The sequence below is a fragment of the Aquila chrysaetos genome, chromosome 1 (assembly GCF_900496995.4).
Source record: "Aquila chrysaetos chrysaetos chromosome 1, bAquChr1.4, whole genome shotgun sequence".
NCBI lineage: Eukaryota > Metazoa > Chordata > Aves > Accipitriformes > Accipitridae > Aquila > Aquila chrysaetos.
Window position 1 is genome coordinate 70,422,298 of NC_044004.1, and position 15,346 is coordinate 70,437,643.

The following is a 15,346-nucleotide window of genomic DNA, read 5'->3' on the forward strand; positions in this document are numbered from 1 at the left end:
TTTGCATACTTTATTAGATAGACGCTATCTTTATATGCTTCTTTACAGACAAAAAAACCCTTCTCAACTCTGGGGTTTACTTACAGCTGCAGAACTATAAGGCTTGTATCTTGCTAAAGAATTATTGCAACTACATTGTCTGCCCAATACAACGGAAAAAAAATAAAATCTGTATTTTTATTAACTTTAATTAAAATTTGCTAGAAAAATATAGTTATAAAGTTCTTTATTATCTTAAATGAGTTTTCATTAGAACTTTGGTCCAGCAGAAATCCAATCTAGTATTGAAACTTTTTAAGTATACTTCTACTAAGTACAGCACTACATACACCTTTGGGTATTCATCACTCATCACAGAGTATCTGAAGCATATGCTAAAAATGGGTTAGTAGGAAAGGATGAAGTGTGTGAACACTGAAACACAAGGGTTATTTTCAGTCTTTGACTTATAGCTGTAAGTTTAAGGAGAATTTTGAACCCTTTGTTGAAATCCAGAACAAGTGCTAAGACAGTTTACTCATCAGGCACAGATTCTGTGGGAAGATCAAGACAAAGTTCTACTTCAGAAAGTGACAATTCTTGTTTGGGATCCCTATATTGGATCTAGATGTTGTTAGAAGAAGTTTAGTCTGATAAGCTTAAAGGGACAGAGCAGATATTTTTGAGATAATCATATTAAAGAAAATGCAACTTTGTGCTGAAAAAGCTCTGATTTTCATTTGCTAACTAATTGAATTATTGCTGTATGTATGTAAAATGGGTTTTCAAGTGTATGTAATTATGGAACTGCCAATGCTGTCTCTGGGATAAGAGAGACCTATTAGTGATGAATGTGCCAGTAAGTTTCCCACTTCTCTTTTCATAAATTTCTTCAGGGACAAACATATCTAACATGTGGTGTTGTGATTTGCAGAACATCTGCATCATTAGGAAGTCAAACTGTGCTCCGAAAAATATACGTTGAGGTTCACTTCATTATCAGAAGCTTTTCCTCTAGAAATATTCACGAACTGCTGTAGTAAGTCGCAGCCAAGTCCAACAGAGAAGGTAACACTGTAGTGTATTTCTGAATAGAAGATTGGGCAATAAACAGGACTATGGTTATAAGTCATATAAATGTCATGAGGCAGTAAAGCAGAGAATTTAAAAGAAAAATGGCTATTACTGCTGACTGAAAATTACTGCTGACTGATAATTTATCTTTTAATCTAATTTTCTGTGAGCAAAGATATACCAATTGTATTGAGTTTGCATGGCAAGGTTTTGGTAGCAGGGGGGCTACAGGGGTGGCTTCTGTGAGAAGCTGCTAGAAGCTTCCTCCATGTCCAACAGAGCCCATGCCAGCCGGCTCCAAGTCGGACCTGCCGCTGGCCAAGGCCAAGCCCATCAGCGACAGTGGTAGTGCCTCTGGGAGAACAGATTTAAGAAGGGGAAAAAGAAAACTGCACAACTGCAGCTGGGAGAGAGGAGTGAGAACTTGTGAGAGAAACAGCCCTGCAGACCCCCAGGTCAGTGAAGAAGGAGGGGGAGGAGGTGCTCCAGGCACTGGAGCAGAGATTCCCCTGCAGCCCGTGGGGAAGACCATGGTGAGGCAGGCTGTCGCCCTGCAGCCCAGGGAGGTCCACGGTGGAGCAGATATCCACCTGCAGCCCGGGGAGGACCCCACGCCAGAGCAGGTGGGTGCCCGAAGGAGGCTGTGACCCCGTGGGAAGCCCGCGCTGGAGCAGGCTCCTGGCAGGACCTGCGGACCCATGGAGAGAGGAGCGCACGCTGGAGCAGGTTTTCTGTTCCCCCTGTGGGGGACAAGCAGGGTGCTCCTGAAGGACTGCATGCCGTGGAAAGGACCCACACTGGAGCAGTTTGTGAAGGACTGCAGCCTGTGGGAAGGACTCACGCTGGAGAAGTTCATGGAGGACTGTCTCCTGTGGGAGGGACCCCACGCTGCAGCAGGGGAAGAGCGTGAGGAGTCCTCGCCCTGAAGAGGATGAAGCGGCAGAGACAACGTGTGATGAACTGACCCCAACCCCCATTCCCCATTCCCCTGTGCTGTTGAGGGGAGGAGGTAGAGAAAATCAGGAGTAAAGTTAAGCCCAGGAAGGAGGGAGGGGTGAGGGGAAGGTGTTTTAAGCTTTGGTTTTATTTCTCATTATCTTACTCTGATTTGATTGGTAATAAATTAAATTAATTTTCCCCAAGTCGAGTCTGTTTTGCCCATGACAGTAATTGTTGAGTGATCTCTCCCTGTCCTTATCTCAACCCACAAGTCTTTTGTTATATTTTTCTCTCCCCTGTCCAGCTGAGGGGGGGAGCAATCAAGTGGCTTTGGTGGGCACCTGGTGTCCAGCCAGGGTCAACCCACCACAACCAATACCTCTGAAAATTGCTCGCCACAATATTTGGTGCTTACCACTCTGTCACAAGCTCTAAGTATTACTTCAGCACTTAATTTAATTTCAGTTACACTGTACCACCTCTGCTTAATAATATGTCTTCTTCTGCAGTGCCTACCCTGTAGATTTCCTCTGTCTGGGAAGCTATAGCCCATAAAGATCACAATACCACATCTTTTTCCAAGAAAAACTTAACAATGCTGAAGAGACAGTGTCCTAGCCCACAATTCAGAGTACAGTATCAGTTTGTCTGTGTCAAAAGCAGAAATGTTCCTCAGCCCAAAAAAAAAGGTGTTTAGTTTAGCTTTTAAAAATCAGATTTTGTTTAACGTGGCATGAATCATAGGCTTGATTAAAGTTCAAGAACTGAACTGAAAAAGGAAGAAAAGGTTTTTCCGTAAAAGACAGTGGCAAATGCAAGCATGTTACGATTTTCAGAGGATGCCTGTCACAGCCCTGTTGACACCTGAACCATAGGAAAATATGAAACTCTGATTATATGCCCCCAAATCTTTTTTAGAAGGTAAGCAGGTGGTAGCTACTTCTCTTTTACGCACCTATTTTGTATATTTACAGCTGATGATTCCAGGCTGGGGGGGCTGGCGGGAATGGTTTTCCTTTGGTGACTGCTGATTTCTCTGTTTGGTCTCTCTCCTGGAAGAGAAGCCTAAGAAATTCCTCTGTTTAGCTTGGGCTTAGAGTATGAAATTATCCTAAACACAAGGATTATGAGCCCTTTCATCTCTGTCCTGTGATGTGGTAAAAATGTCTGTCTTCTCTGACAGATCATCTTAAACTCTCCCTTTTGATGAAATCTTTGACATAACATGGGTGCAGCGTTTGCTGGTAATACTCTTTTTCCTAGTTTGCTATGCACCCATGAGAGAGAAGCAAGTGGGTGAGGTCTTGCAGTCTTGAACTACCCTAGATTTAAACATGTATTTGAGGTGGGTCATTTGTGAAAAGATACTAAGCATATTGGATAAAAATAATGCACCTTCCAGCTATCTTTCATCATGTGTTACAATAGTCTAGCATTAAACATTTATTTGTTTGATAGGTACTAGCATTGATTTTAAGTTGTAAATAAATTTTCAGATAATATTCTATTCAACATAAAATGGGCCTTTATACTTGATTGGTAAGTCACTGAGCTGAAATTTGGTCTTGGCTGTGTTGGTGTAAATGCCTATCAACAACACACTAATGCAGAATTTGACCCTTTTGCACAGGAGGACTCAGTAGATCTGCATATGAAGATTTCTTGTCGTAAAATACAATAGGGAAGTATTAGTCACTGTTTGCAATCAAGCAATTATCTGGCTGATATTGCCCCTGTTGTATATGTGGTTAAAATTGATTCCTAATGAATTATTTCAAGACTTTTCAATCCTCAGAAATAATTTTTCAATACAAATACAGAGATAATTTTAATACAAATTTTGTGTTTGGCTTCTGTGGTCATAATTTAGATATTTGATTGTGGGATGCTTCAGGATCTCAACATGTAGGAATTTTTTTTATTTCCCATTAGTATTTGTCTGCTTGCAAGAATCTGTTTTCTTACACAATTATGGCATATGCCCTGATATTCAAAGGACTTACATTTTAAGGACTAAGGATTGTTATTGGAATTATTTTTTTTTAAGTTTGTGCTCTTGAGGTCTAGCCAAATTTAGATAGCAACTTTTTAAGATTAGAAAACAAGAAGCTGCAAGACTATCCCATTTGATCTCTGTTTATACATAACAGTTCCACAGAGATTTTTGCCTGTGCTCGTCCATTTCCCCCCTTCTGACCAACAGCACACCTCCCTCCAAATCAGCCTGGCACTTATGAGCTGGCTCTTTTGCAAGCTCACTAGAAACAATACTTCTGAAAGATAGATTTATATTACTTGTTTCTTCAGTCCATCCTATTCCTAGATCAGGAACCCAGTCATGCCTTCTTGTTTGTTTTTATTTTTGTTAGTGCTACTTATTATTTCATCTTTTTAAAATACAGATACTCTAATAATTGTATTATGGATGCCTCAGGTTTAAAGAGAGATACTGTTATGATTCAGGCTAATAGTTATAATTTATCATCTGCTGCCTGTTCCATGAAAGATGTTGCACAACTGCATGTGTTGCAGGAAGGTTTTGTTAATAAACTTGGTATCACTTGAACGCTTACAAGAGATTATATTAGTTCACTGAGCTAGGCTGTGATTCTATTTGCTGTTACTGTTAATTTGGCCTATCCCCTTTGAGATCCTAAAAGTTACTTGGGAAATCCTCCAGCACATGAAGGGCCAGAATGTGGCACAGTATTTCACTGTTGTTTTTTTTTAACTGTTCTAGTAAAATATTAAATTCTAATGTGCAACTTCTTAAGCCTCAAATACTGTTGAGAGCTAGAACAGACTAATCTTTCAGAGTAGGTTTTCTTTTGATAATCAGATGACATTCACGGTCATAACTCATTTGTGTTTTCTTCTGTGCTAGTGTGATGGCTCTGTAGGGAGGAAAGGTCTGCACATATTTGTTCATTAACCCTGGTTCTCTGGCTATGGTAAGAAACCCTCTTTGGGACTGCATGCACATGGAAATGGGGGCACAGGGGAATCCATATTCAGTTTTTTAACCTAGTACTAAAACCTACAAATTACTTCTGGCCAGGCAGTTTGGATAGCTATTTGAATGCATGCTTTGCCTGCATGGAACTGCAGCATTGCTAAATTGGTATTTTCCCCTTGGTTACTTGGTTGAAAAGTTCAGTTTGTCACAGCTAATCTTTAATCCACAGCAACTCCCAAGTGTATTTAGTGCACTGAATATATTGAGTAGTACATGTCAAAGATGGAATAATAAATTAAAAGGTTATTTGTGTGCTGCTAAGTATGATTAAGGATCTCTGTAATTTGTAGACCTCTGAGATCAGATACCTACTGGCAAGAGTTCTATACTGAAAGTGCATAGCACGGGTATGGTGGGTTAACCTCGGCTAAGGGCCGAATTCCCTCCCATCTTCTTGCTCACTCGCCCTCCTCAGCAGGGCAGGGACAGAAAATAGGATGGGAAAGCTTGTGGCTCAAGATAAAGATAGGCAGATTGCGTACTAATTACTGTGGAGGGTAAAACAGGCTCAAATTGGGGAAAACTAATTTATTGCCAATTAAAATAGATTTGGGTGTTAGAACCAAATACAAACTTTAAAACACCTTTCCTCCCCCCTTTACCATGCTCAACTTCATTCCATCACTCCAGATTCCTCCACACCCACCCCTGAGTAGCAGCGGGGAAGGTATCAGGAGGGTAGGATTGTCAGTACATCGTGGTTTCCCTCTGCCATTCCTTCCCTCTCACACTGTTCCCCTACTCTGGCATGGACTCTTCCCACGGGCTGCAGTCCTTCAGGAAAAAACCTGCTCCAGTATGGGCTCTCTATGGGCCACAGTTCCTTCAGGAAACCTCCGACTGCTCCAGTGTGGGGTCCTCCATGAACTGCAGGGGATATGTGCTCCAGTGCCATAGAGCACCTCCTCGTCCTTCTCTGAACTTGGTGTTCCCTCTGCTGTTTCTCATTCTTTTCGTTCCTACCTCTCCCCTCTGTCTGGCTTTTTTTTTTGCCTTTTCTTAAATATGTTTTCAAAAAGGTGCCACATGCTTGGCTGATGGGGTCAGCCTGTGGTGGGTCTGTTGCAGAGAGGTAGAAGAAACCTCTATAAATTGAATGCTTGTGCTGCTGGTGTAACCAAAGTTGTGTGCAATCTGCATACCTAGTTTGCCTTGCCATTTTGTAGGTGCATGGGAGGAGATAGCAAAGGGAGGCTATAACTGTAGTTATAACTCATCTATTTGATACACTGTAGTTCATTAACAGAAAACTTTGACACAGAGTTAGGGTTGCCTGGAGGTATAATCATGCCCTTCTGGAATGGCTTGTTCAACAAAAGTCACTCTGATGACCAAGAATACACAGACAACATTAAACACTACAGATTTCACAGCCAAAGGGGATTTGCCTGCATCGAAGCTGTATTCACTGTCTTAGCCATAGCTACTGTGAATATTGGAGGGCCTAATTAAAGCAGCTTGGCAGTGAGAGAATGATGCAGTCTGGAAGGACTCAACTGTGATGGAATTGAGTGAAACTTTTTTCTTGCATGGGGATGCACATGGCACAAAGGGAGGAGTGGATATGCATCTCAAGAGATTTAATATGTCTCTTGTTCAGTACTGCTTCAGCTGCAGAACCTAGGGTGGTCTTGCTATTGACAGCAATTAGGTTGGAGATGAGCGTAGCCTGGGTGTTTAATGAGAGGAAAATAAAAATGTAACATCCTTAAGGAGAAGAGGGCTGTAAAATGAAGCACACACAACATTTTTTACCATGAAACAAGAAAGCGTTTTAGCAGTAAAGGCAGATCTTGTTTTATATTGTTTGTAAACAGAGGTATTCATGGCATGGGTTGCTGTTGCAAACAGTGTCTGAATGCATATGCTAGTTAATTCTTACTCCCTACTTGTCAGAACCTTGAGATTTGCTAGTCTCAGCATTCATGGACATGATACTCAGCCAAGGAAATAACTGTGTGTTATTCTTTTACCTCTCAGTTTCCCAGGGTTTTGTTGATTGTGGTGGTTACAGAGTACCTTTAGGTGTTAGACATCACCGATACCAAGATGGTTTGTACTTGAAATGCTACTTGTAGCTAGGCAGGGAGAAAGGAGGTTCTGGTTTCAACACACAGTACACCTTGAGTTGGTCATGATTTGCAGGCGTGGAAGATGTAGCTAACAGCTTAGTGAGAGGAGTCACAGATACCTGTGTGTCTAAGGTTCAAATTTTGTCAGCTTTAATTTTTAGTGGTTACAATTGCTTGAAGGACCAGAGGAAAAAAAAAATTACTTTCTATGCCTTCACCCCTTCCTTGTGACTCTTTATAGCATATTTGTCAGCAGTGCTATCCTTTTTGTCCTGTCGCTCTGTGTCACTGCAGCTTAAAAATATTCCTTGCTTTCTGGCACTAGATGCAGATTCATTCATTCATGTGGTCACTACCAAATAAGCTGTGCTGTGCCAGCTGGCCTTGGGGCCAAGGAATAATTCCTCACTCTTTGTTTTCATTTGTATAGGCATAGAGGCCTATGATAAAGTCATGAGAACAGGACTTTGGAATTGTTATTTTAAAGCAGCTTGTGTAGAAGAAAATTATTAACGTAAACCCCATGTTCTATGATAGCGTCATAGCTATCATCACCATCCTACTCAGTTGCTAATGGGACTTCTGTAGAAGCTCCACTGCACAGAGTCAGAATTTATGACTTCCAAAGAAGCCGTTGGCTTCCAGGAGCCATTGGCGATTGTGTCCTTTTCCTGTGCATTGAGGAGGACAAGGCACCTTTTCCATGGCTTGGTCTTACTGTCAGTCACCAGACAATGGAGATCATGTACAAGCATGTACCTGGAAAAGCTTATGTCCCACCTGCTGACACCATTGATGCCTGCTTTGTGGAAGTTTATCTGCTTGAGACTCCTTCACAAATGCTGAAACAAAACATAGGCTATCCAGAGTTATCAGTGCTTTCAGAAGATCCCAGAAGATCGTGAGGGGAAAAAAGGGGACATTAAACTGACAAAAAACCCTTTAGGTCTTTAAGTCAATAGTTAACATCTGCACCTTATCTGTCATAGCTGGAGAACTTAAAACTTACAAACTTTAGAAATTCAATGAATTCTCTCTAAGTTGTCCCAGGTAGATCTTCATTATTATTGATACAAAATACTAGAGGATGAGGTCCTAAAAAGGAATTATGCCAAGTGATAAAAATACAGTACAGGTAAGGGATTTTGGATAAGTTACCTTATCCAAATGCCTGATACCCACAGCTAGGAAGATTGTCTAGGGTAAAATGAAGCCCAGTCACTGTCCTGCAGTAGGCAGTTTAAAAAAGAGAAATGTTGTCTGAAGACATCAGAAAAAGTGTAGAATATCGAGTGATGCATGAAAGCAGGAAGCTTGTTACAGAACAAAGTTGCAGAAATTATTCATAATGATCTAATTTTCTTTGAATTAGTTGTAGTGAGCTTGCCAAAGGAATAACCAAAGGAAATACAGATTAATGTCTCATTTGTTATCTTGTGACTAAAAGAAGAAAAAAAAGATTCTTGCAAATGTGATGTAAAAAGTCACAATTAAGGTTAATGAGGAGAAGAAATTCCCAGCTGTCATAACTGATGATTATGAATAACTGCTATTCAGTATTGCTGCCTTAGAGGATTGGGGAGTTCTATGTACTACTAACTGGATAAATATTAAGTGACTTGAATGCTTTGAGATTGACCAAAAGCATGGTTTGACTACTCAGTACTCCATGCAAAAACAGTAGACTCTGTCAATTACAAGAAATATTGGGATGGTTTTTTTGGTGGGAGAGAAAATTTTGGCTCATTGGGAAACTGATGGCTCAAAAGATCCCAAGCTGGAATTACTAATACGTCCTATGTTACTGCAAGACTATAGATTTCAAGCTAACTGAAGGAAGTATATAAGTCTCAGAAGAGCTGGGAAAGGCAGCCTTTAAATAGAGCAGTTTCTCAGTTTTACCTATGGTAGAGATAGCACACTGCTACAATACAATGTTATCACTGTTTGTGCCATATTAGAAATGTTGTAATGACATAAGCATATTTTAAATTTCTCTTAAATTCTGTTTTGTTGGTTTAACAAGGTCTGTCATTTGTGGTAGAAGTTGTGTAATGATTACTGACGTGCAGTATTTCATTTTGAAAAGCTCAGTAGTGTTGCTTCCTGAAAGGCATTGAATAAAAAAAGGTGCAAGCTGATGGCTTCTGTTCATCTCACAACAAAAATGCTGTATTTGGGTCTAATGCAGGTTCCTTCAGCAATACTGTCCCTGTATTTTTAAATTTGATTTCAAGAAAGCAACTTGACACATAAAAAGTTAGTGGCAATTCTTCGTTTTCCTCAACTACAACTTGTGAAAAAAATGCATTAGAAACCATTCTCAGAGTACTTACAATGTTTTTATTTTTACTGGAGGCAGTCCTTAGAACGATGGGTTTTTTCATGCTTTTTTATTCTGATGATCATTTAACATTTTCCAATGGACAATAGCGGGGGGGTTATTCATTACATTTTGCTTAGGTGCCCTGCTGACCAAAAGCTGAAAACCTATTGATTTGGGCGTATGGTAGTCAACCCAGTACACACACGTACACACACGCACACGTAAAATAAGCAGTAGTATATGAATAAGCTCACCTGTTTGATGTAGGAAAGTGGATAAGCTCTAAGCTGTTCCAGTTAGAAGTAGATAAATTCTGATTGCTCCTGAAGACTCCAGTGAATGTTACATAATGCCCCTGCCTTGAAGTGCTTGGAATGCAAGATATGAGTGGGTAAATACAGCAAATATACTAGAAATAGGTGTATTTGAACCTGTAGATGTCTACTGGTAAATCCATATGTGCTAGAAGTCTAGAACACTCAGTGTAAATAATTTGCAATAGTTTGAAAACCAAACCAAACCATCTTTTAATTTTGCTTGTTTAACTTTTCATAGTCAGTCCTTGATCCACAAAGCAATACCTGATTTTTTTTGTGAAATGTAGATATAAATTAAAAGAACTCTCTATTACAAGTGGTAGATGCAACATTTTACCTTGCCTATATCACAACAATTATAACATCCGGATTTTTTATGTGGCTAGTGCTCATACTATGTACCTGCCAACATGGATCAAATGTGCAGTGCAAACCACAAAAAAAATTGCATTGGTTGAATAAGCAGAGTTAGGAATTTTATTGATCATAAACAGTATGGGAATGAACACATAAAGCAGTGTGATTATATTGTATTAAAGCAACATTATTTTATTATTAGATTATGATTATATTGTGTGTCATAAACTCATAAACAATATGGTTATGTATTATTATATTATTATTATTTTATTACTATATTCTAACATTACCACAGTTCTCATCATTTAATATGTTCTGGCGTAGACCATATCTCATAATTGAGTTTGACCAGTGTCTATTCAAAAGCAACATTATTAATGTATCATCATATAAAACAGCTGCACATATTTGTTCATAAATATAACTTAGAAAAAAAAAAATTCTTTCTACTAGAAAAAAAAATCAGCACAGGTTACTTAATGGTAAATTTACCATCTGGACAGAGCAAACAAAACACCAGAAAATACAGATTCATAGGAAGATTGAATAATCAAAACATAAAATAGAGTGTATCTATAGATATGCTTTTTAACATATATAAAACTGTATTTTTATTTTTATATATATATGTGCTGCATGTTGACCCCCTGAGCATCAGATAGTTTTCCATATCATATATTATGCACATTTATTTAATCTGAAAGGCACGGCCACTTACAGAAAGATATAGAAAGTTTTGGCACTGAACAAACTTTGGCTATTCTCAGGTCCATTTCATCAGGTTTAAAGAAAGCAGTATTTTGTGTAAAACTGTAATCACAAAGTAGGAAGTCAGAATTACTGAACCTCTTTTTATGCTAAAGAAGCTAATGGCACCGGGAGAAGTGATGTAAGGCAGAAGAGTTTCAGTCAGCTGCAAACTTTGTTAAAGCCTGTAACTTTGACGAATACTCTTCTGCTCAAAAGAAAGTGCAGATAATCCTTTTTATGCTGTAAAAGTGGTTGATGTGAGACATATGAAAGGAAAGTGAGGTTGCTGGAGGATATATTAAGCCACGTAGCAGGTTGGTTTATCTGGGTTACTACCGAGTTTCTGTAATTGTACATGGAGATTGAACTCTGGTCTGTATGTATTGAAGTGGAAAGCTTGCAGGAGTATTGAGTCTCACTAGGAAAAGAAACAAAGGGGCAAAGTTTCAGGACTTCATGGAATTACAGTCTGGGAGTGAAACCATGCTGTTGTTTTTTCTTGCCTGGGGAATTTGAATATGATGAAAGACTAGCTGTATTAGAAGATAAATCTTAAGTAAATACTTGGTTTTGGAAATTTGCAAGAACTGTGGAGACATCCCGTTGGAATATAAACCTGGTTATGTTCCCCAGGGAAATCAGATTTTGAAGGAATTGCACGAAAGATTAAATTCTTTTCTTGGGTGACATAGCATTAGAGTCACAGTTGATAGGAACTCTGTCATGAACCATTTCTCTTGGCCATATGTTTTTACAAATGGATTCTAATAAATTAGTTGAGGATGAAGGTATTTACATCAATTCATTTCTTTTGTCCACAAAGACATGTTCTAAAGATTATGCCTCATACATGAGATAACTCCTGACATTTCTTCAACTGCTTCACTCCCCATTCACCATCTGGCTGAGACTTTGAAGCTTTTACCCAATAATTAGTCACCACTCATCTCTGAGAAAATCTGATTCAGACTCAGAAGGAAGAGAACCAAGATAAGATATTCATTTGTATGCTAAAGTTAAAATAAGGTTCTTTAGCCTTATGTATTTCTCAAGAAATTTCCCAGAAATCTCCCTGATTTCTGTTTATTTTCTAACTTCATTCCTTTTTTTCCCTATTTTTTCACTTTTAGAGGTAGTGACCTACCTATGCCATGGTACAGATAAGCCAGTCATTTAAACAGATATTTCATTCTTTATTGTATGTGCCCATCTTCTCCCCCATTTTTACAAATCCAATTGATTCCTGATCAGCTTGACTTGACCAAGAAAATACCACCTCTAATAAGCATTCAGAAGAGGGTGAGGTTTTGGAAGATTTTTATTTCTTTATGTCTGTCTTTAAGGTGTTGATTATTGGTCTAATTAAGCCTTTTGATGAGGAGATGAGAATTCTCCAACATTTCCAGGTTTTGGAGGAAAATAGTTGGAAGGAAACAGCTTAGAGATGCTGATTTGATCTTCTTATTGCAAAATACATAACCTACTCATTTATGGCTTTCTTTTCCTCCTTAAGTGCATGTAATATTCCATAGAGAGCATAGCAGCAAAGTTTAATTGCTCTTTCTCTGCCTCTCGAGAAGGTGTAGCTCTTTACACACTACAGAATAGTTTCCTTTTAAGTATGGCTTAGTGTCATGTTGATCAGTCTTCTGATGTACAGAAATTCTGGTATGCAATGCTGTTTCCGTTGTTAGTAAGGTACACCTTCATATAGATGAGCTGCAAGTGAAGGCCACTTTGGATAAAAATTAATACTATTTCTATTCTCAAGAATACCAATACTGACTTGAGGATACAATGAAGTTTGTGTCTCTTGCTTTTGCTTCATCCACTTGTTCTCAGCAGCTAGTTCATTCTCACATTCTTAATCCTCCTGCCAAGACATCCCATCATGACCTTGGCTCAGTGACTCAGGATGGGAATTTCCAAAGTTTTCCAAAAGCCCCCTTTGATGCCTGTTAGGGGAAAGTCATGAATGATTTGACTGCAGTTGTGGGAAATACTCTTTGAAATTTACTGTTTAACTTCGAAATTGCAGGCATATCCTTATTTCCATCCAGCCCCTTGCCAAATTCTGCTACTTAGAAAGAACTGATGCAGTAGATTCACAGTGAGTTGCAATAATTTTGATTTCACTGTTATTATTTAAGGTGGCTCTCACTTCTTTTTCCTTCCTCCTGTTTTCTTTCAGTCCTGTAGTGGATGTTTCATTTTTCCTGTCTTCCCAATACTACAAGGAAGAGGTTGGCAGCTCAGTCATCTTTAAGTATAACTGTGAGAAAAGCAAATCTTATGATATTGGCTGTGTCCCCTCCCAACAACTTGTGCCCCCCCAGCCTGCTCGCTGGTGGGGTGGGGTAAGGAGCAGAAAAGCCCTTGGCTCTGTGTAAGCAATAACTAAAACATGCCTGTGTTATCAGCACTGTTTCCAGCACAAATCCAAAACATAGCCCCATACTAGCTATTATGAAGAAAAGTAACTCTATCCCAGCCGAAACCAGCACACAAATGAAGATGGAGAAATGGAGGGGCCTGGAGGAAAGAATTACTTATTATGGATAGCAGTTGGTATGACGTGGTTATGAATCGTGAAGAAAGCAGTTACTTTAGAAAGAGCTGAAAGAAGACTATGTAACATTTCAGAACTAACAGGGGACAGGTGAGGCATTGAGTCTTAGAAATACGGTTATCATGGTTTCCAATAACTGGTCAAAAGTGATTCCTGCCTTCAAAGTTCTTGCCCCAAAAGGAGACCAAAGTTACAAACTCTCCTACGTAGGAAAGATTTCTACCTAAGAAATGTGTAAGAGATGTGGTGTGTGTAAGAGATTTGGTCACCTCCTTTATTCAGAGAATGAAATTTACGCTGCTTTTCTTTGGTTGAAATTTAGATTGAAATCTTTGGTAATTGCTAAAGGAACTGTAGTAATTACCATAATGACTAAGGTAGTGTCTGCGTCAGAGGTAGCAAATGAAGTAACAAAGCATGTTCTGTCATTGGACAATGGAACCAAGCACCAGCATTACCTTCTGTTGAGAAGACTGGAGGTAACTTTTAATGCCCTTATGCTACCATTGTACAAAAGGGAAAAAATGTAAGGAAGAATCTTTAAAGAAATATTCTAACTTTTGACTTTAAATTCTTAGGTAAAAGAAGTAATTGGGTTTACCTGAAAACCATAGTAGAAATAAATATATTAAGAGATAGCCAATAGACCTTTGAGACAAATAGGCCTCAGCTTGTGGTTTGACATTAGTTCGTTGAAGGAATGTTAATAAGAAAAAAAAATTGCAAGGAAAACTGTCAGACATGACTAACAACAGAAGTGAGAGATGAGCTAGGATCTTCTAGGAGCACAGATGGTAAAGGGACAGTTTTCAGATAACAAAAATAGCTATAGCCAAATGCTTTAAAAGGTTATGATAATTTTATATTAATAATAATAAAAGAAGAGCTTTTCTCTGAAACCCCATTCAGTTAGCCCTGAACTGATGTTCATGAGGAGGTTCCTACTGCAGATACCCTGAGATCTTCTTAGAGAATTTTGTGAAAGGTTGGTAAATTAGGCAGGATTTCTTTTCTGGTGGACTTACCAAAAGACTTACTTTAAGTCAAGAAGAAGCTTTAAACACTGTTAAACTCCTGTCATTTATATTTCCTAAGTATTATCATTTGTATGTATTCAGTTATGAACACATTGTGAATTACAGTGATTTTATTATTCTTTGTTTACGTGTTATGCTATGTAAGTAGGATTGTAAGTGATGTTCTTTCCAGTTTATTGTTGGTGATAATCTAATTTCTCTGAGGGTGTTTGTGGAAGAATCTTGGTTCCCAGCTTGTGTCATTTGGTCAGTGTTTGCATTCCTTCTGTATAACCTTTACAAAACTCTGTATAAATTCTGTAAAATTTTTTTCTTCATACTCTTCACATTCTTTGCATTTTGCTGATGTTTTGGAATTCAACTGAAAAACAAAATGCAATAGTAAAGCAGGGTACTGATCTATTTGTTCTGATAGAGAACTAACCGTTGTTTGTCCTGTCTTTGTGAATAACTCCAATGCAGTCAATGGCTACAGAAAGCATTGCTGGAGGCTTCCATGGTACTTATGGTCTATGCAGCTCCTGGCTTGCTTTCCAAGTAGAATCAGCTTTCAAAGATACAGCACTTCAGTGAAAGATGCAATTGGCTGTCCCTTTGAAAATTAGGATACTTTTCTGTATGTGTCTGAGCATACCTGACTTTAGATACTGAAGTTATAAACTGTTATTTATACATAAACATTCAAATGCCCTGACACACGTATCCATGCACAGTCAGAAGTATTTGCTTTGATAGGAATCCTGAAAGTGTTTTTCTGAAAAGCACTAAATTCTGCTTTTTTCATTGTTGTATGTGTAGCTTTTTCATTGTTATATGTACAGGTTACTGGATCCCATTTGCTTTCATCTGTACCATCCCACCTTTTATATAACAAAAGAGGTACTTCTGCTACTGAAGAAACACTTTT

The 15,346-nt window shown here is 38.7% G+C and overlaps 1 protein-coding gene across 11 annotated transcripts in view; it reads right to left on the bottom strand.

Moving 5' to 3' along the window:
* Window positions 1-10,177: 10,177 nt before the first annotated feature.
* IL15 (interleukin 15) overlaps window positions 10,178-15,346 on the bottom strand; it is an 87,783-nt gene continuing 82,614 nt past the window's right edge. For 10 of the 11 annotated variants that reach the window (XM_041123324.1, XM_041123323.1, XM_041123318.1 and 7 more), the window contains one exon: window positions 10,178-14,800. In XM_041123324.1, coding sequence (XP_040979258.1) covers window positions 14,687-14,800 — 114 coding nt within the window. In that variant the 3' untranslated portion in view covers window positions 10,178-14,686. The remainder of the gene's footprint in view (window positions 14,801-15,346) is intronic. The other variant, XM_041123329.1, reaches the window with a different exon arrangement.